A 21,344-nucleotide genomic window follows, 5' to 3' on the forward strand; every position below is an offset into this window, starting at 1 on the left:
AATTTCCCAGAAACTGATCATCAGTGGGATATACCGGTGGCATTGACGTAATTCACTTACTTCAAGCTCAAAATCTTCCTTTGGTTTCCAGATGATACCATCTCTCACAATGTACATGAAGAGAAGATGGAAAATGGCCCATCCCAAACTGGTAATCTCATGTCACCTGTTCCACCACTGCTTGGTCTTATGGTAGCAGCTGCTCTTCCATGCATGAGTACCAGGGATCTGTGTATGTCTCTTAATTAGTTGTAGTGTCATCACTGGTTTCCATATGATTGCATATTTCATGAAAGGTAGAAGGTGGTTTTATAGCATATACTTTGGTGGGATCAATTGGAGGGTTCTCACAGGGCCACCTGGCATATCCTCCTCTGCTTTATTAGATAATTTCCTAGAAACTGAGCGTCAGAGAGATAGACCTATAGGGCTGATATAATGCACTTAGCTCACAGGTGAAACTCTTCATGTGGTTTGCAGGTTTTACCATTGCTCAAAATGTCTGTGAAGAAAAGATGAAAAGTGACAAAACAACACCTCATGAATTCTTGTCAACTATTACAGCAGGGCTTAGGAACTTCACAGAAGCAGGTATTCAACCCCTGAGTACCAGGGATCTCTGCATATTCATTTACTAACTACGTTGTGCTACTTGGTTTCCATAAACATGCAGTATCATGCAGGAAAAAAGGTGCTTTGGTTGTATTATCTTTTCCGACCTAAACTTGAAGGGTCTCAGATCGCCACCTGATACAGCCTCTTGTGTGATGGAACAATTGCTTAAATCTCTTTGTCAGAAAAACATACATGTGGCAGTGACATAAGCCCTTACCTCACAGCTCAACCACTTCATTCGGTTTCCAGATGCTGCAGTCACTCACAATATCCCTGAAGCGAAGGTAAATAATGGCCAACTAGCACCTCACAACGTCTCGTCAGCTGCTCCAGCAGGTCTTGGTAATATGGCGGCAGCTGGAATTTCATCCACGAGGACCAGAGGTCTGTGTATGTCTGCTTCTTAGTTGTACTGTCCTACTTGGTTTCCCTAAGGAGGCATAGTTTGATGAATGCTACAAGTTAATTTTGTTGTATGTACTTTCCTAGCCTCAATTTGAGGGGTATCAGATGTTTCACTTGGCATATTCACCCCTGGATTCTTTGATAATTTCCTAGAAAGTGAGGATCAGAGGGATATACCTCTGGGGTTGAATAATGTACTTACCTCACAGCTCAACCTCTTCATTTGGTTTTCAGGTGCTACTGTCACTCAAAATGTCCACAAAGAGAAGATGAGAAATACACAACCAACACCTAATAACGTCTTATCAACTGTTCTACCAGAACATCTTTATTTGGCAACAGCTGGTCTCCCAGCCATGAGCACCAGGGGTCAGTGTATGTTTGCTTATTCATTTATACTATCCTACTTCGTTTTCATAGGCATGCCTAGTGTCCTGAATGGGAGAAGGTGGTTTTGTTGTGTTCTCATTCATGAGCTGCATTTGAATGTTCTCAGATCACCATCTAGCATATCCTCTTCAGCTTTATGAAATAGTTTTCTAGAAACTGAGTATCAGGAGGATATGCCTGTAGAGTTGACATAGTACACATAACTCAAAACTGAACCTCCTGATTTCATTTCCAGATTCTACCATCACTCACAATGTCCGTGAGGAGAAGATTAAAAATGCCCAAACGGCACCCACTAATGTCTTCTCAGGTATTCCACCAGCACGTATTAATATGGCAGCAGCTGGTGTTTCTTCCATGAGTACCAGGGATCAGTGTAAGTTTGCTCACTTGGCGTACTGTCCTACTTGTTTTCTATATGCATGTGTAGTGTCATGAGGGAAGAATACAGTGTTGTTGTACTATCTTTACTGGCCTCAACTTTACGGTTCTCAGACTGCTACTTGGTATGTCTTTTTTCTTTATGAGATAATTTCCTCGATACCGAGCATCCGAGCGGTATGCCTGTGCGGTTGACATAATGCATGAAACACACAGCTCAACCACTTCATTTGATTTCCAGATGCTGCAGTCACTCATGCAATCCTTGAAGAGAAGATAAATAACGGCCAATCAGCACCTGATAACCTCTTGTCAACTGCTCCACCAGGTCTTGCTAATATGGCAGCAGCTGGACTTTCATCTACGAGGACCAGAGATCTGTGTATGTCTGCTTCTTAGTTGTACTGTCCTACTTGGTTTCCCTAAGGAGGCATTGTTTGATGAATGCTACAAGTTAATTTTCTTGGATATAGTTTCCTAGCATCAATTTGAGGGGTATCACGGCTACGTGACATATCAACCCCTGGATTTTTTATAATTTCCTAGAAAGTGAGGATCAGAGGGATATACCTCTGGGGTTGACACACTGCACTTCCGTCACAGCTCAGCCTCTGTATTTGGTTTTCAGATGCTACCATCATTCAAAATGTCTGCAAAGAGAAGATGGAAAATAACCAACCAACACCTAATACGGTCTTGTCAACTGTTCTCCAAGGACTTCCTTATTTGGCAACAGCTGGTCCCCCAGCCATGAGCGCCAGGGATCACTGTATGTTTGCTTATTCATTTGGACTATCCTACCTGGTTTTCATAGGCATGCCTAGTGTCCTGAAAGGGAGAAGGTGATTTTGTTGTATTGTCGTTCGTGAGCTGCATTTGAGTGTTCTCAGATCGCCACCTGGCATATCCTCTCTGGCTTCCTGAAATAGTTTTCTAGAAAGTGAGCATCAGGAAAATATACCTGTGGGGTTAACATAATGCACATAACTCAAACTGAACCCCTTTATTTAATTTCCAGATGGTATGATCTTTCACAATGTTTGTGAGAAGAAGATTAAAAATGCCCAAGCAGTACCCGATAAAACCTTCCCAGCTAGTTCCCCAGCACTTATTAATATGGCAGCAGCTGTTGTGTCATCCATGAGCAACAGGGATCAGTGTACCTTTGAGCAATTGGTTTACTATCCGACTAGGTTTCCATATGCGTGCATAGTGTCATGAGGGAAGAATGTAGTTTTGTTGTACTATCTTTCCTGGCCTGAATCTTAAGTTTCTCAGAGTGCTACTTGGTAGGTCCCACTTCTTTATGAGATAGTTTCCTGGATACAGAGCATCAGAGGGGTATGCTGTGGTTGACATAATGCACTTACCTCACAGCCCAGCCTTTTTTGTTGGTTTCCAGATGCTGCCGTCACTCACAATGTCCGTGAAGCGAAGATAAATAACGGCCAACTAGCACCTGACAACGTCTTGTCAGCTGCTCCACCAAGTCTTGGTAATGTGGCAGCGGCTGGAATGTCATCCACGAGAACCACAGGTCTGTGTAGATCTGCTTCTTAGTTGTACTGTCCGACTTGATTTCCCTAAGGATGCATAGATCGATGTATGCTACAGGTTAATTTTGTCATATACACGTTCCTAGCGTCAATTTGAGGGGTATCAGATAGCCACATGGCATATGCAACCCTGCTGTCTTTGATAATTTCCTAGAAACTGAGGATCAGACGGACATATCTCTGTGGTTGACATAATGTACTTACCTCACAGCTCAACCTCATCGTTTGGTTTTCAGATGCTACCGTCACTCAAAATGTCCGCAAAGAGAAGATGGAAAATAACCAACCAACACTTAATAACGTCTTGTCAACTGTTCTCCAAGGACTTCCTTATTTGGCAACAGCTGGTCTCCCAGCCATGAGCACCAGGCATCAGTGTATGTTTGCTTATTCATTTGGACTATCCTACTTGGTTTTCATAGGCATGCCTAGTGTCCTGAACGGGAGAAGGTGATTTTATTGTATTATCTTCAGTGAGCTGCATTTGAGTGTTCTCAGATCGCCATCTGGCATATCCTCTTCAACTTTTTGAAATCGTTTTCTAGAAACTGAGTATCAGGAGGATATACCTGTAGAGTTGACATAGTACACATAACGCAAGACTGAACCTCCTGATTTCATTTCCAGATTCTACCACCACTCACAATGTCCATGAGGAGATGATTAAAAATGCCCAAACGGCACCCAAGAATGTTTTCTCAGCTATTCCACCAGCACATATTAATATGGCAGCAGCGGGTGTTTCATCCATGAGTACCAGGGATCAGTGTAAGTTTGTTCACTTGGCGTACTGTCCTACTTGATTTCTATATGCATGCGTAGTGTCATGAGGGAAGAATACAGTGTTGTTGTACTATCTTTACTGGCCTCAAATTTACGGTTCCCAGACTGCTACTTCGTATGTCCTTCCTCTTTATGAGATAATTTCCTCGATTCTGAGCATCCGAGGGGTATGCCTGTGCGGTTGACTTAATGCACATAACGCACAGCTCAACGACTCCATTTGGTTTCCAGATGCTGCGGTCACTCACAACGTCCGTGAAGCGATGATAAATAACGGCCAACGAGCACTTTACAACATCTTTTCAACTGCTCCACCAGGTCTTGGTCATAGGGCAGCAGCTGGAATTTCATCCACGAGGACCAGAGGTATGTGTATGTCTGCCTCTTAGTTTTCCTGTCCTACTTGGTTTCCCTAAACAGGCATAGTTTGATGAATACTACAAATTAATTTTGTTGTATATACTTTCCAAGCCTCAATTTTAGGGGCATCTTATGCAGGTCTTGGTCATAGGGCAGCAGCTGGAATTTCATCCACGAGGACCAGAGGTGTGTGTATGTATGCCTCTTAGTTTTCCTGTCCTACTTGGTTTCCCTAAACAGGCATAGTGTGATGAATACTACAAATTAATTTTGTTGTATATACTTTCCAAGCCTCAATTTTAGGGGCATCTTATGCACATTTAGCATATTCACCCCTGCTGGCTTTATGAAATAGTTTTCATATCCTCTCTGGCTTCATGAAATAGTTTTCTAGAACGTGAACACCAGGAGGATATACCTGTGGGGTTAACATAATGCACATACCTCAACACTGAACCCCTTCATTTCATTTCCATATGGTGCGATCACTCACAATGTTTGTGAGGGAAGATTAAAAATGCCCATGCAGCACTCAATGAAACCTTCCCAGCTAGTCCCCCAGCACTTATTAATATGGCAGCAGCTGTTGTGTCATCCATGAGCACCAGGGATCAGTGTACCTTTGTGCAATTGGTTTACAATCCTACTAGGTTTCCATGTGCGTGCATAGTGTCATGAGGGAAGAATGTAGTTTTTTTGTACTATCTTTTCTTTTTTTTAAATTTTTTATTGGATTTTAGGTTTTGGGGTACATGAGCAGAGCATGGAAGACAGTTGAGTAGGAACACACATGGCAGTGTGCTTTTCTTTCCTTCTCCCCTTCACCCACATTTGGCATTTCTCCCCAGGCTATCCCTCCCCACCTCCCCCTCCCACTGGCCCTCCCCTTTTCCTCCCAATAGACCCCAGTGTTTAGTACTCCCCTTTCTGTGTCCATGTGTTCTCATTTTTCATCACCCGCCTATGAGTGAGAATATGCGGTGTTTCATTTTCTGTTCTTGTGTCAGTTTGCTGAGGATGACGTTCCCCAGATTCATCCATGTACCTACAAACGATACAAACTCATCATTTCTGTTTGCTGCATAATATTCCATGGTGTATATGTGCCACATTTTTCCAATCCAGTCTATTATCAATGGGCATTTGGGTTGATTCCAGGTCTTTGCTATTGTAAACAGTGCTGCAATGAACACTCGTGTACATGTGTCCTTATAGTAGAACGATTTATAGTCTTTTGGATATATACCCAGTAATGGGATTGCTGGGTCAAATGGAATTTCTATTTCTAAGGCCTTGAGGAATCGCCACACTGTCTTCCACAATGGTTGAACTAATTTACACTCCCACCAACAGTGTAAAAGTGTTCCTTTTTCTCCACACCCTCTCCAGCATCTGTTGTCTCCAGATTTTTTAATGATCGCCATTCTAACTGGCGTGACATGGTATCTCAATGTGGTTTTGATTTGCATCTCTCTGATGACCAGTGCCGATGAGCATTTTTTCATATGATTGTTGGCCTCATATATGTCTAGTTTCGTAAAGTCTCTGTTCATATCCTTTGCCCACTTTTGAATGGGCTTGTTTGTTTTTTTCCTGTAAATCCGTTTGAGTTCTTTGTAAATTCTGGATATCAGCCCTTTGTCAGATGGGTAAACTGCAAAAATTTTTTCCCATTCTGTTGGTTGCTGATCCACTCTAGTGACTGTTTCTTTTGCCGTGCAGAAGCTGTGGAGTTTCATTAGGTCCCATTTGTCTATTTTGTCTTTTGTTGCCCATGCTTTTGGTGTTTTGTTCATAAACTCCTTGCCTACTCCTATGTCCTGGATAGTTTTGCCTCGTGGCCTCAATCTTAAGCTTCTCAGACTGCTACTTGGTATGTCCTTCTTCTTTATGAGATAATGTCCTAGATACTGAGCATCAGAGGGATATGCCTGTGACGTTCACAGGATGCACTTACCTCACAGCCCAGCCATTTCTGTTGGTTTCCAGATGCTGCAGTCACTCACAATATCCATGAAGTAAAGATAAATAACATCCAACTAGCAACTGACAACGTGTTGTCAGCTGCTCCACCAGGTCTTGGTAATATGGCAGCAGCTGGAATTTCATCCAGGAGGACCGGAGGTCTGTGTATATCTGCTTCTTAGTTGTACTGTCCTACTTGATTTCCCTAAGGAGGCATAGTTTGATGAATGCTACAAGTTAATTTTGTTGTATATAGTTTCCTAGCATTAATTTGAGGGGTATCAGATAGCCACGTGGCATGTACTACCCTGATTTCTTTGATAGTTTTCTAGAAACTGAGGATCAGAGGGATATACCTGTGCGGTTGACATAATGCACTTTCATCACAGCTCAACCTCTTCATTTGGTTTTCAGATGCTACCATCACTCAAAATGTCCACAAAGAGAACATGGAAAACAAGCAACCAACACCTAATAACGTCTTGTCAACTGTTCTCCAAGGACCTCCTTATTTGGCAACAGCTGGTCTCCCAGCCATGAGAACCAGGGATCAGTGTATGTTTGCTTATTCATTTGGACTATCCTACTTGGTTTTCATAGGCATGCCTAGTGCTCTGAAAGGGAGAAGGTGATTTTGTTGTATTATCTTTCATGAGCTGCATTTGAGTGTTCTCAGATGGCCTTCTGGCATATCATCTCTGATTTTATGAAATAGTTTTCTAGAAACGGAGCATCAGGGGGATATACCTGTGGGGATGACATAATGCACTTAATTCAAAACTAAACCTTTTCATTTCGTTTCCAGATGCTACCGTCACTCACAGTGTCCATGAGGGAAAGATTAAAAATGCTGAAGGAGCACCCAATAAAGTCTTCCCAACTGTTTCCCCTACACATATTAATATGGCAGCAGCTCGTGTTTCATCCATGAGTACCAGGGATCAGTGTAAGTTTGTTCACTCGGTGTACTGTCCTACTTGGTTTCCACATGCATGCATAGTGTAAGCAGGGAAGAATGTAGTGTTGTTTTCCTGTCTTTCCTGGCCTCAATTTTAGGGTTCTCAGATTACTAGCTGGTATATCTTTCTTCTGTATGAGATAAATTCCTAGATACTACCCATCAGAGTGGTATACCTATGTAGTTGACATAATGCACTTACCTCACAGCAAAAGCACTTTGTTTGGTTTCCAGATGCTGCAGTTACTCACAATGTCCGTAAAGAGAAGGTAAATAATGGCCAACCAGCAACTGATAACATCTTGTCAACTGCTCCACCAGGTCTTGGTAATATGGCAGCAGCTGGAATTTCATCCACGAGGACCAGAGATCTGTGTATGTCTGCTTCTTAGTTGTGCTGTCCTACTGGGTTTCCCTAAGCAGGCATAATTTCATGAATGGTAGAGGGTAACTCTGTTGTAAATGCCTTAGTAGCCTCAATTTGAGGGGTATCAGATGTCCACTTGGCATATGCACCCCTGCTTTTTCTGACGATTTCCTAGAAACTGATCATCAGAGGGATATACCAGTGCAGTTCACATAATGTATTTACTTCACAGCCCAACCTCTTCATTTGGTTTTCAGATGCTACCGTCCTTCAAAGTGTCCGTGAAGAGGAGCTGGAAAATAAGCAACCAACATCTAATAACGACTTGTTGACTGTTCTACAAACACTTACATTTTTGGCCACAGCTGGTCTCCCAGCCATGAGCACCAGGGATCAGTGTATGTTTGCTTATTCATTTGTACTATCCCACCTGGTTTTCATAGGCATGACTAGTGTCCTGAATAGGAGAAAGTGATTTTGTTCTATTATATTTCGTGAGCACATTTGAGTGTTCTCAGATGGCCATCTGGCATATTGTCTCTGGCTTTTTGAAATAGTTTCCTAGAAACTGATCATCAGGGGGATACACCTGTGGGCTGACATCATGCGCTTAAATCAAAACTTAACGTCTTCATTGTCTTTCCAGATTCTACCATCACTCACAACGTCCATGGGGAGATGATTAAAAATGCTGAAGCAGAACCCAATAATATCTTCTCAACTATTCCCCCAGCACTTATTAATATGGGAGCAACTGGTTTTTCATCCATGAGTACCAGGGATCAGTGTATGTTTCTTCACTCGATATACTGTCCTACTTGGTTTCTATATGCATGCACAGTGTCATGAGGAAAGAATCTAGTGTTGTTGCACTATTTTACCTGGCCTGAATTTTAGGGTTCTCAGATTGCTACCTGCTATATCCTTCTCCAAGTGATAATTTCCTAGATGCTGAGCATTTGAGGGCTATGTCTGTGTGGTTTACCTAATGCAAGTAACTCACAGCTCAACCATTTCATTTGGTTTCCAGATGCTGCAGTCACGCACAGCGTCCGTGAAGAGAAGAGAAGTAACAGCCAACCGGTACCTGATAACGTCTTGTCAACTGCTCCACCAGGGCTTGGTAATATGGCAGCAGCTGGAATTTCATCCAGGAGGACCAGAGATCTGTGTATGTCTGCTTCTTAGTTGTGCTGTCCTACTCGCTTTCCCTAAGCAGGCATAATTTCATGGATGGTAGAGGGTAATTTTGTTGTACATACTTTCCTGGCCTCAATATGAAGGGTATCAGAGGGCAACTTGGCATATCCACCCCTGCTCTCTTTGATAATTTCCTAGAAAGTCAGCATCAGAGGGATGTACCCGTGGGGTTGAAATAATGCACTTACCTCACAGCTCAACCTCTTCATTTGATTTTCAGATGCTATAGTCAATCTCAATGTCCATGAGGAGAGGATGGAAAATGGCAAATCCGCAACCGCATAACACATAGTCAAATGTTCCTTCAGGGCTTACTAGTATGGCAGGAGCTGCTCTTCTGGCCACGAGTACCATACAACTGTGTATCTTCTCTTATTAGTTGGATTTTCCTATTTGATTTCAGTATATGCTCATAGTGTCATAAATGGGAGAAAGTGGTTTTGTTGTATTCTCTTCCTTAAGTGCAATTTGAGGGGTCTCAGAACACTGCCGTCGTGTCCTCCTGCTCCATGCAATAATTTATTAGAAGCTCTGCATCATAAGAGTATACCTGTGTGTTTAAATAAGGCATTTATTTCACAGCTTGACGTGGTCATTTTGCTTCCAGATGCTACCACGCCTCACAACATCCGTGAGGAGAGGATGGAAAATGCCCAACTGCAATTTAGTAACATCTTGTTAACTTTTCCACCAGGGTGTATTCACATGACAGCAGCTGGTATTCTAGCCATGAGTACCAAGGATCTGTGTATGTTTGTTTATAAGTTGGAATGTCTCACTTGGTTTTCATATGTATGCATAGTGCCATCAAGGGAAGGAGGTTGTTCAGTTGTACCTTCTTTCGTGAGCTCAATTTGAGTGTTCTCAGATCGCCACCCAGCATATCCTCTCCTGCTGCATGAAATATTTTCCTAGAAACTGAGCGTCAGAGGGATATACCTGTAGGGTTACCATAATATACTTACCTTACAGCTCAACCTCTTCATTTGGTTTCCAGATGCTGCAGTCACTCACAATGTCCATGGAGAGAAGATGAACAATGGTCAAAGAGCACCTGAGAACTTCTTGTCATCCATTACACCAGGGCTTATTAATGTATCAGGAGCTGGTACTCCACCCATGAGTACCAGGGCTCAGTGTATGTTTCTTGGCTGTTTCTGCTTGGTTTCCTACTTGGTTTCCATAATCATGCAGGGTCATACATCAAACAAGGTCGTTTTATTATATTATCTTTTGTGAGCTCATTTTGGGAGGTCTCAGATAGCCACCTGGTATATCCTTCTGCTTAATGAGATCATGTTCTAAAAACTGAGCATCAGAGGGATATACCTGCAGGGTTGTTGTAATGCACTGACCTCACAGCTTGACGTCTTCTCGCGGTTTCCAGTTGCTACTGTCACTCATAATGTCCGTGAAGAGAAGATGGAAAATGGCCAACAAGCACCTGATAACATTTTGTCAGCTGTTCCACCAGGGCTTATTAACATGGCAAAAGCTGGTATTCCAACCATGAGTAGCAATGATCTGTATATGTTAGCTTATAAGTTGGATTGTCCTCCTTGGTTTCCACATGCATGCATGGTGTCATGAAAGGGAGGAGGCAATTTTGTTGTATTATCTTTTGTGACCTGAATTTAGGGTTTTCAGAACACCGCCTGGCCTGTCCTCCTGCTTTATGCAATGATTTCCTAGAAACTGAGCATCGGGAATATACCCGTAGGGTTGACATCATGTATTTTTCTCACAACTCATCCTCTTCATTTGGTTTCCACATGCTACCATCACTCACAATGTCGGTGAAAAGAAGATAAAAAACAGCCAACTAGCACCTGATAACTTCCTGCCCACTGTTACACCAGGGCTTAATAATTTGGCAGGAGCTGGTATCATAGCCAAGACTACGAGGGATCTGTTTACTAGTTGTACTTCCTACTTGGTTTCCATATGAATGCATAGTGTCATAAAGAGAAGAAGGTGGTTTTGTTGTATTATCTTTTGTTAGCTTAGTTTGAGGGTTTTCAGATGGTCACCTGGCACATCATCTCCTGCTTTATGGCATAATTTCCTTTGAACTTAGCCTCAGTGGAATATACCTGGGGCTTCACATAATGCACGTACCTCATACCTCCTCCTCCTCACTTGATTTCCAGATGCTTCCATCACTCACAATGTCCATGAAGAGAAGATAAAAAACGGCCAACCAGCAACTCAAAACTTCTTGTCAACTCTTCCATCAGGACTTACTAATATGACAGGGGCTAGCATCCTAGCCATGAGTACCAGAGATCTGTGTATGTTTCCTTATAAGTTGTGTCCTACTTGATTTCCATATGCGGGCATAGTGTCATCACGGGAAGAAGGTGGTTTTGTTGTATTATCTTTTCTTGCCTCAATTTCAGGGTTCTCTGGTTGCCACCTGGTATATACTCATGCTTTATGGGATAATTTTCTAGAAACTGAGCATGAGCGGGATATACCTGTGGGGCTCTCATTATGCACTTAACCTCACAGCTCGGCCTCTTCATTTTTTTTCCAGATGCCACCATCTCTCACAATGTCCATGAGAAGAAGACGAATAATGGCCAACAAGCACCTGATAACTCCTCATCAGCGGTTCCACCAGGGCGTAGTAATCCGTCAGGAGCTGGTGCTTCATCCAGGAGTCTCAGGGATCTGTGTATGTTTGTGTATTGGTTGTACTGTCCTACTTGGTTTCTCTATGCATGCATAGTGTCCAGCATGGAAGCAGGTGGTTTTGTTGTATTGTCTTTTTTGAGCTCAGTCCGAGGGGTCTGGTATCGCCACCTTGTATATCCTCCTGCTTTCTGACATAACTTCCTCGAAACTGAGCCTCCGAGGGATATACCTGTGGGAGTGACATAATGCACTTACCTCGCAGCTCAATTTTTCCATTTGGATTCCAGATGCTACTGTCATTCATGATATCCAGAAGGAGATAGAAAATGGTCAGACCCCACCTGATGGCTTCCTGTCAGATTCTGCTCCCCCAGAGCTTATAAATATGACAGGAGATTGTATGCAACCCAACACATTAGATTCTTTGTCTTACAACTGCACTAGTCTCAGCAAAGATAAGCTGCTTTACAAACCTGATAGTAACGAATTTGTGGTAGGAGCCCAAAACTACCGTGTCTCTGCAGGTGATTCACCAGTCACAGCAAGGTCTCCGGTGGAAACTGTGCCAAATACAGCACGAATATCTCCTGCTATGGCAAAGAAAGTTAATGATGATATAAAACATCAATTGATGAAAGAAGTTCGAAGGTGTGGGCGAAGTAAGTAGTGCAAGAATGTCTATCAATGAAAGCCTGAGAAGTCTCCCATTCTATGATTTAGAACACAATTATGCTTCCCCTTGAGCTCATCGTTTGGCTAAATTGGATCTGTCTGTAATTTAGCAGGGCTTCTATTTAATTTCACTGAAAATTTCAAATACATCTGCTTAGGTGTTTTTCTTTGTTAGTGTTCACAATAGTTTCCTTAGTAATATACTGATGTGATTTAAGCATTCAAAACACAAACGCTGTGTAACATTGTAACCCATAAAAAATGTATACTGCGGTAGTGGATGCAATGAGATTGAAGTATATTTCATTTTCATAATTTTAGAAATACTAACTTTTTAATACCTTCAGATTATGAAAGAATTTTCATTTTGCTTGATGAAGTACAAGGATCTATGGAAGTCAAGAAACAACTTGTTAAATTTGCCATTAAGGAAGCAGCAAGGTGGGTGCCAAAAGGAAACTCTTCTATTGTTTTAAGCACTTGTGCCCAGTTTGGGACAGGAGCAGGAAGAAATCATGCCTTGTTCTTCCTAATCCCTGGCCCTCAGTCATAGTTCATGCTATTTCCCCAAGCATTTAGGTTGATATTTTCTTATTCTAACCCCTTTTTCCAATGCCATGGAGCCTTCCAAATTTATCATAATCTGGGAGTGGGTGTGGGCCCTCAGGTGACTCACTTGGTCTTTTTCTAGTTTGTATTTCCCATGAGCATGCATTTTCTATCTGCATGTACATTGTAAAGTCTGTTTTGTATCCACTACTACCTCTTACATATCACAGATGCCATGGGTATCCTCTGGTTAATGGAATACCTCTTTCATTTCAGGCTTAAAAATTTTGCCTTAATTCAGCAACTCAAGAAGGTGCTAAAAGAGTAGATTCCCACTGCCATCTCAGCAAAGTTAAGCACATGAGAAAAAATAATTGTGTTAATGCAAATACCAAGGAGAAACAAGGATATGTGCTGTAAAGTGGAGTAGGTCATTGCTGAAGCTTCCTGTAATTTTGAAGTGAAGAAAATTCCCTTCCTGAAGCTAAGAAAAGATGGAGCTTTTGAAATTTAATAAATTTCTGTTAGTAAAAGCTAGACTTTGGTGGTTTGTTTGTTGGTTTATTCTTCCACCTGAGGAGGGATACGAGTTGATAAATCACCAATGTATTTAGTATTACGGTCATGGTTTCTGCATAGTTGTAGCCGGTATTTATAACTGCCTTCGTTCACTACCCATTTTTCATTCCCTTTGCCCTGAGATAGTATGTCATCTGGTCATGGTGCTTGACCTGGCAGGATGACTCAAACCTTCATCACTGAACAGTCTGAAGGACCATTAGATACCTGCCTGGATTGGGTTGCTGTACTTTTCCATTAAGTGTAATCAGAAAACATGGGAGGACTAAGAAGCTCTCTAGACACAGCAGACATACTCCTTTTTAGCTTCTGGTGTACTGCAATTAATCCCCCTTTGATCGTCAGGTTCATCATCCCAAGCCAGTGGATGACCCCCTCCTTTGCCTCTAGATGGAAAGTGATGAAGAGACCAAAATGGCCAGCTGGCAGTATGAATGTCTTTTCAATGGAATCACTGTTGTGTCCCTTGGTGAAAGCATTTCTTCCTTTGGAAATAAGACTTCTAGTTCAGCAGAGCCTAACGTCAGGAGAATAGGAAACGTTTTTGCTAGTGGGTCACTGGGGTATAGAGTATGAGTAGAGACACCCCCAGTTATACCCCTTGAATCTAGGACCAAGAATCCTGACTATGGGAAAGAAAGCAAACTGTGTTGGATGCAAATATACAGCAAACACTGCTTCCTAAGTGATTTCTCAGATCTGCAAGACATTGCCACCTAGCTTGAACTATAACTGAGTTCCACAAGTCCATTGCACAGTTCTGTTGATCCAGTCATCTTCAGATAATGTGGGACAGCTCGGGAGCCTGATTTGGAGTTCAAGGCCAATGTGGGTAAGACAGTACCACCTTAAAAAAAAGCTGATGGAGGATAAGGGAATATAAATATTAAGACCAGTGAATTCCTATGAGGGTGGGCCCATCGCTACACTTTATTATCTGTAAGTGCCTTGTGTGGAATACCCTGGTGGTAAATAAGGCATTTTTTCTAACTGCACAAATGTTGATTTTCTCAAATTACTGTGGGTGGAAATGAAGATCCATAGTCACTATACGTGTCTATTTGAGTAAGAACACAGCCCTGTCCCTTCTATATTGAAAGTGGTCCAATGTAAGCACCTGCCATCTGGTAGCTAGCTGATCACCCTGGAGACAGGTGCCATAGAAGAGACTCAGTGTTGCTCTCTGTTTCTGGCAGATTGTACACTCAGCAATGACTATGTTACAGAATTTTGTTCCTTAGTTCAGCTGAAACTGAGTTCTTGTCACATGACCAGGAAAGATTAAGTTCACGCACACATTACAGGGTGAGGAGGGGAATGTGTCAGTTGAAAAGGAAAATTAGGAAGGAAAGAACTCTCAGCAAAGCGAGAGGGAATGCTAACAGGCCCCCACCTCCCAGATTGTTTCTGTGCCATCACACAGAATCCGAAGAGACCAGGCTCCCCATTGCCACTCCTGCACGAGACACAACTTTCCCATGGCTCTACCCTCTTCCCCCGGGTACCCGGCAGCATTAATGAGAAAGACTCAGTTGGGAAAGGGCAAGCAAACAGTGACAATTCTTTTTCTGGGTTGTGGGTTTCATTCAGGACCAGCAGTCTGGTTTTTCAACCTTCAGGCCGTTTTAGGCTTGAAAGTGGAGTTTAGCCAGGGACCCTTGGCTGTCTGATGTCTCTATCGACTGTAGCCAGGTTGGCCTTGGTGAGTGGAAGTCCATGCCTCTGAAGCATAATCTCTATCCCTGTCACCTTGGCCACTTTGTGAGCTCATGAGGCTGTGACACAAGTGTTGGGGAGAGAGGCTGATTAATATCTAGATAATGGGTACCTTATCCTTCAGATTATTAAACTTCTGCTCTGCTGAGGTTACCCTTTGGTGAGAACTCTCATGAGACTCAAATTATCTTCACATTGAATGTCCACTCGGACAGGTCTGTCCACATATTTTTCCCCAGACCTCCTTGTCACAGATTTTCAATCATGTGTCCTCGAAGTCCCTAATCATTCGGCCAATAAATGAGACACAGCCTGTACAAGGATACACACTTAAAAGTCTGGCCATCTCTCCTCCACACAGGAGCACTGCTCAAAGTTCTTTCCTCTGGGAGGATTTCCCTTCTCCACTGTCCTTCAGGGCTATCCCAGTTGGTCCTGTCGTAATGCTGCTGCCCACTTCTGGCTTGCGTGGTTGGCAGGCATTATGAACGGACTGAATATGTGTGACCTCTGAGAATTCATACGATGAAACCCTAAATCCCAATGGGATGATATTTGGAGGTAGACTGTTTGGGAGGTCATTAGGTTTAGATGTGGTCATGATGGTTGGGTCCCTATGATGAGATTAACGCCCTTCTAATTAGAGAAAAGAGAATTTGTTCTTCCATGCCTCTTCAAAATGTAAGGATATAGCAAAGTGGCTGACTACAAGCCAGGAAGAGGACCCCCACCAGAATTTGAGCACGCTGGCATCCTGATCTTGGACTTCTAACCTCCAGAACGATGAGAAAGAAATGCCTGGTGATGAAGCCACCCAGTCTGTGGTATTCTGTGATAGCAGCTGGAGCTGACTGAGACAGCTGTAGTCTGATTCCCCAGATTCCCATCTCCCGGATACTCAATCAAGCACTAATCCTAATACTGCTATGGTGGGATTTTGCCGGAGAATTAAGGTGTCAAGTCAGTTAACCTTGAGACATGAGTGTGGTGTGGCTGGGCCAGACCTGGCAGCGGAATCCTTGAAAAGTAGAGCATTTTCATCACACAGGAGCAGAAGAAGAGCTAAGAGAGTCAAAGCACAAGAAGGATGTGACACAGCAGGCCCTCTTTGAGGATAAAGCAGTGCGCCTCTTGAAGGTATAGGGTGGCTCTAAGCGTTTAAAGCAGTCCCTGGATGACAGCCAACCAAAACATGGGAACGACACTCCTACCACCTTAAGGAACTAGATCCAAATGAGCAATAACCTGAATAAGCTCGGAAGTGGATTATTCCACAGTCTCCACATTAGCACCCAGCCGGCCCATTTAGAGTTGGCCTTGGGAGAGACTCAGCAGAGAGGCCGGTTGAGCCTTCCTGGTCTTGACTTGCAGAACTGTGGATAATACACGTGTGTTGTTTTAGGCCGCTTAATGTTCTTCTAAAGCTGTTTCCTGCTGAGTGGGGCATTCTCCCTGCCTAGCCTGGGCCCTAACGTCTCTTCCTGCCTGATCCTACGGGGTGGGAACCTACACCGGTGGTCTCATGTGTAGTTCCCTGTGACCAGTAGAAGATTCTAATGGTTTAAAAGTACTCAGAGCTAGGGATATGATAAGAGAGCACTTACGGCAGGTGTATCAAGAGTACATACCAGCCGGAATTTATGCAGAAGTAATTATGCCAAATATGAGACTCACTGGGCTCATTTTTTGCATGATTTCAATGAGTATAGGGAAATTCTTGTGTGTGTTCCTAATAATGCATTAAAGTATTTATGGAAAATATATATTTATGTGAAGATAAACTGGGCATCAAGATAACAGGCAATCGAGACACTAGAAACTAACTAAAGATGGTTATCAACTATTAAAATACAAGACATGAAATGACATAAAACAGTATGCCAAGCACCAAGGGGCTTGTCACATGTAGATTACAAAATTTCGTGGAACTTTTTTTGTTTAATAATGTTTTCTGCCAAGTAGAAGCAGTTAATAGAGCTCTATAATTTTTTTAAAACATAAGGAGGCCAGGTGCAGTGACTCAAGCCTGTAATCCAAGCATTTTAGGAGGCTGAGGTGGGTGGATCGCTTGAACCCAGGAGTTCAAGACCAGCCTGGACGACATGATACGATGCTGTATCTAAGAAAATATATAAACATTAGCTACGTGTGCTGGTGCACACATGTAGTCCCAGCTAATAGAGTGCATGAGATGGGAGGATCACTTGAGCCCAAGAGGTCAAGGGTACAGTGAGCTGTGATTGTGCCATGGCACTCCAACCTGGGCAACAGATCAAGACCCTGTCTCAAAAAAAACCCCCAATAACCACACATACAAGAAAGCAAAGCTACATTTGTTTATAGCAAGTGGAAGAAAGAATCTTTGAAAGTATGTTTCATGGAGGTGAAAGTTTCACAAGATAAAAGAATGCATTTCCTTGATTTGAAAACATTGGGAACAGAAAAGTAGAGAAGTTAGAAATGTCCAAATCACCAGCTAAGAATATAGATCTTACTTCAGATTATTTTGGGAAAACTACAATTCAAACAGAAAGTAAGATGTTTACAGATGTCCTAATTTCATAGTAATAATGGAGATATGACAAGGTAAACAGTGTTTGGAATCTTTACATGGAGAAATATTACTTCCTATGAATACATCTGATCTACAAAAGAAGCCACTGATGTAACTTGTAAATATTTGGTTGATAGGTCTTGTAGATTTTCACCTACAATAATTAGTTTGAAGCAGAACCTAGTATCAATACTTTGTAACACATCAATATCAGGTTTGGATCTTGTAAAACTGAGTCACTAATCTCCCTTTGCACAGTCTTATCCAAATTTAGCCCTAAAATTTTTATTAAACAATACCATTCACAGTGGCATCCTGCAAAAGGACTTTCGGTAAGCTGAGGTTGAAAAAAAATCACCTCAGATCATCATTTTGTCAAGAGAAATTGTCACACATGGCCATTCTTCTCACTGAAAATGAGATCAACAAAGTAGTATATTTTCAAAGTATGATGAGTTTGCTTCTATTAGAGCCAGAAAGTAAGATGTTAATAAATTCTATTTGGAGCATAAATAAAAATTCCAATTTAAAATAATGTTGCAGATGGGCCCAGTGTCTCACGCCTATAATCTCAGCACTATGAGAGGCCCAGACAGGCGGATCCCTTGAGTCCAGGAATTCAAGACCAGCCTGGGCAATGTGGCAAAACCATTCCTACAAAATATACAAAAAGTAGCCACGCATGGTGGTGTACACCTGTAGTCTCAGCTACTTGGGAAGCTGAAGTAGGAGGATTGCGGAAACCCATGAGGTTGAGGCTGCAGTGAGCCATATTGTGCCACTACACTGCAGCCTGAGTGACAGAGCAAGACCCTGTCTCAATATATACATATATATATATATATATATATATACACACACACACACATTCATACATATATATATATATACATCATATATATATAATGTATGTATATATATATACATACATTATATATATATGATGTATATATAATGTATGTATATATATATACATACATTATATATATATGATGTATATATATATATATGATGTATATATATATATATATATATATGAGAGAGAGAGAGGGAGAGAGAGAGAGAGAGACAGAAAGAGAGAGAGAGGTTATTTCAATATCTCTGCGACAACTTTAATGCCCTGGAAACACTAATTGTTTAAAAAATTATGAAAACATGTTCATCGAGGTGCACATTTCTCCTATGCTTCGGGCTCCAGTGTGACTCCGCACAGCACGAAGTGGGGGCAGGGGAGTACGGCTCTCCACATCCAGGCATGGTGAGCGACTCTTCCTGGAATATAAAAAGGAGAGAAATGGAAGAAGGTAGGGGTGGCTCTGAAAGCAGAGGTTTTCCCAGACCATCTCAGATGACATCTCACTGTCAACAGCTGTGTCAGAGGACCACCCACACTGCAAAGCGTCTAAAATGGAAAACGGTTTTTAAAAGTATGCCCAAAACAAAATCAGTGCTCCAATAGAGAGGAAGAAAGTGGAATGGGAAGTGTGCAGTTAGGTAGCAATGCCTGCCCACGAATGAGACGCTGAAGCATGAAATGGATAGACTGTCGGCGAGTTGTAGTGCTGTGATGAAAATAAGGGGCTGAACTCACTGAGGGTCTTACTTTAGACTGGATGACAAAATGGTCGCTCCGAGGGAGTGGTATTTAAGGAGAAATAGAAAAGATGACCAGGCATCGTGGCTCACGCCTGTCATCCCAGCACTTTGGAAGGCCAAGGCAGGTGGAGTGCTTGAAACCAGGAGTTCAAGACCAGCCTAAGCAACAGCAAGACTACATCTCTATAAAAAATGTTTAAATAAAATAAAGAAAAATGGACAAAATGAGAAAGACTGATTTGGGCAGAGGAAAGAACAACTGCAAAGGCCCCGCAGAAGACACATCCCTGTCATGTTTGAGGAACAGCAAAGAGGTCAGAGTGGCTTCAGCACAGGGATGGATGGGACAGGAACAGGTAGGTGGCCCCACGTGTGGTTGGGAATATGCAGCAGAGGCCTCACTATGCAAAGCTCTTTTAACGGCACTTTCTGTGATTGCCTCATCACTCCTTCTTGGCTGAAAGGTCTAAGATTATGGTTTGGGTTTTTGTTTTTTGGCCTCCATCCACAATATCCATCCTGCCCATCACGGAGTTGAGACGGCCAAGGCAGAAGCCCATGATTCCTCCAGTTCCTCCAGAAGCCTCAGCTTGGGACTGGTTTTTCTGCCAACCTGCTAGCTGATGCACAGGGGATGAGGCTTCAGCCTGCGCTCACAGCATTCCCTAAAGCACTTCTCTTTAGAGTTGGCCCGGCTTCTTGGGACTGCGCTTCTGCTCAGTTTCCTTGACCAGTGCCTCTGGACCTTGTAAAATCTGGGGTCCACCAAACCTTTCATGTATTTTTCTAAATTCTGGAATTTCTATAACCTTGCAAATATTATTCCACTGGAGGCCCAAACCTGCTCTTTGTGTCTCCTTTTTCTTACCTGCTTCTTAAAGAGATTGGCCAGGGAGAACCACCTGGACTGTACTCTTCCAGTAAGCTTGCTTGTTGGGATCTCAGCTGTCCGCTTAGGAAACACAATATTGAGGACCTAGGACCTGCCATCAAACTCTGGCCTTGTAGATGACAGATTCCCGTGTCCCCTGGGCACTGGCCCATCCTAAATCCTTCTTTCCAGTTCAGAAAAAAACCCACAGTGGCTATTCAGACTTCTGATGCAGGCACTGCCACTTTGGGTTCAAACACAGGTTTGCAGAGTCCACTGCTGGCTGCGCAACAGTGGCCCAAGAAGCTGGGCCAACTCTAAAGAGAAGTGCTTTAGGGAATGCTGTGAGCGCAGGCTGAGGCCTCATCCCCTGTGCATCAGCTAGCAGGTTGGCAGAAAAACCAGTCCCAAGCTGAGGCTTCTGGAGGAACTGGAGGAATCATGGGCTTCTGCCTTGGCCGTCTCAACTCCGTGATGGGCAGGATGGATATTGTGGATGGAGGCCAAAAAACAAAAACCCAAACCATAATCTTAGACCTTTCAGCCAAGAAGGAGTGATGAGGCAATCACAGAAAGTGCCGTTAAAAGAACTTTGCATAGTGAGGCCTCTGCTGCATATTCCCAACCACACGTGGGGCCACCTACCTGTTCCTGTCCCATCCATCCCTGTGCTGAAGCCACTCTGACCTCTTTGCTGTTCCTCAAACATGACAGGGATGTGTCTTCTGCTGGGCCTTTGCAGTTGTTCTTTCCTCTGCCCAAATCAGTCTTTCTCATTTTGTCCATTTTTCTTTATTTTATTTAAACATTTTTTATAGAGATGTAGTCTTGCTGTTGCTTAGGCTGGTCTTGAACTCCTGGTTTCAAGCACTCCACCTGCCTTGGCCTTCCAAAGTGCTGGGATGACAGGCGTGAGCCACGATGCCTGGTCATCTTTTCTATTTCTCCTTAAATACTACTCCCTCGGAGCGACCATTTTGTCATCCAGTCTAAAGTAAGACCCTCAGTGAGTTCAGCCCCTTATTTTCATCACAGCACTACAACTCGCCGACAGTCTATCCATTTCATGCTTCAGCATCTCATTCGTGGGCAGGCATTGCTACCTAACTGCACACTACCCATTCCACTTTCTTCCTCTCTATTGGAGCACTGATTTTGTTTTGGGCATACTTTTAAAAACCGTTTTCCAT

General features: G+C 42.8%; 2 protein-coding genes across 4 annotated transcripts; both read left to right on the forward strand.

The window, feature by feature from the left end:
- Positions 1–13: 13 nt before the first annotated feature.
- LOC144581064 (uncharacterized) lies at positions 14–4,741 on the forward strand. The gene is made up of 12 exons (XM_078363051.1): positions 14–151; positions 481–591; positions 865–999; positions 1,255–1,389; positions 1,646–1,786; positions 2,033–2,173; positions 2,420–2,560; positions 3,194–3,328; positions 3,584–3,724; positions 3,975–4,115; positions 4,362–4,496; positions 4,731–4,741. Exons 1-12 carry the CDS (start codon positions 127–129, stop codon positions 4,739–4,741), a joined length of 1,392 nt encoding a protein of 463 aa, XP_078219177.1. The 5' UTR covers positions 14–126.
- A 1,575-nt stretch (positions 4,742–6,316) lies between these two features.
- LOC144581110 (uncharacterized) lies at positions 6,317–13,353 on the forward strand. 3 transcript variants are annotated; one of them, XM_078363460.1, is made up of 13 exons: positions 6,317–6,614; positions 6,870–7,010; positions 7,261–7,401; positions 7,648–7,788; positions 8,038–8,178; positions 8,427–8,567; positions 8,811–8,951; positions 9,978–10,118; positions 11,131–11,271; positions 11,517–11,657; positions 12,142–12,276; positions 12,637–12,730; positions 13,115–13,353. In XM_078363460.1, exons 1-13 carry the CDS (start codon positions 6,578–6,580, stop codon positions 13,164–13,166), a joined length of 1,587 nt encoding a protein of 528 aa, XP_078219586.1. In that variant the 5' UTR covers positions 6,317–6,577; the 3' UTR covers positions 13,167–13,353. The 3 variants fall into 3 exon arrangements, with proteins under 3 accessions (XP_078219586.1, XP_078219587.1, XP_078219588.1); XM_078363461.1 differs by lacking the exon at positions 11,131–11,271; XM_078363462.1 differs by lacking the exons at positions 9,978–10,118; positions 11,131–11,271 and having other exon boundaries at positions 6,318–6,614.
- The last annotated feature ends 7,991 nt before the right edge of the window (positions 13,354–21,344 follow it).

This window comes from Callithrix jacchus, chromosome X (assembly GCF_049354715.1).
Source record: "Callithrix jacchus isolate 240 chromosome X, calJac240_pri, whole genome shotgun sequence".
Classification (NCBI taxonomy): domain Eukaryota; kingdom Metazoa; phylum Chordata; class Mammalia; order Primates; family Cebidae; genus Callithrix; species Callithrix jacchus.

Coding starts and splice junctions, on each gene's coding strand:
- LOC144581110 (XM_078363460.1), top strand. CDS start 6,578: ATGGCAGCAGCTGGAATTTCATCCAGGAGGACCGGAG. Junction 7,011..7,260: donor CATGAGAACCAGGGATCAGT/GTATGTTTGCTT, acceptor TTTCGTTTCCAG/ATGCTACCGTCACTCACAGT. Junction 12,277..12,636: donor AGTTCGAAGGTGTGGGCGAA/GTAAGTAGTGCA, acceptor TAATACCTTCAG/ATTATGAAAGAATTTTCATT.
- LOC144581064 (XM_078363051.1), top strand. CDS start 127: ATGGAAAATGGCCCATCCCAAACTG. Junction 1,000..1,254: donor TTCATCCACGAGGACCAGAG/GTCTGTGTATGT, acceptor TTTGGTTTTCAG/GTGCTACTGTCACTCAAAAT. Junction 2,174..2,419: donor TACGAGGACCAGAGATCTGT/GTATGTCTGCTT, acceptor TTTGGTTTTCAG/ATGCTACCATCATTCAAAAT.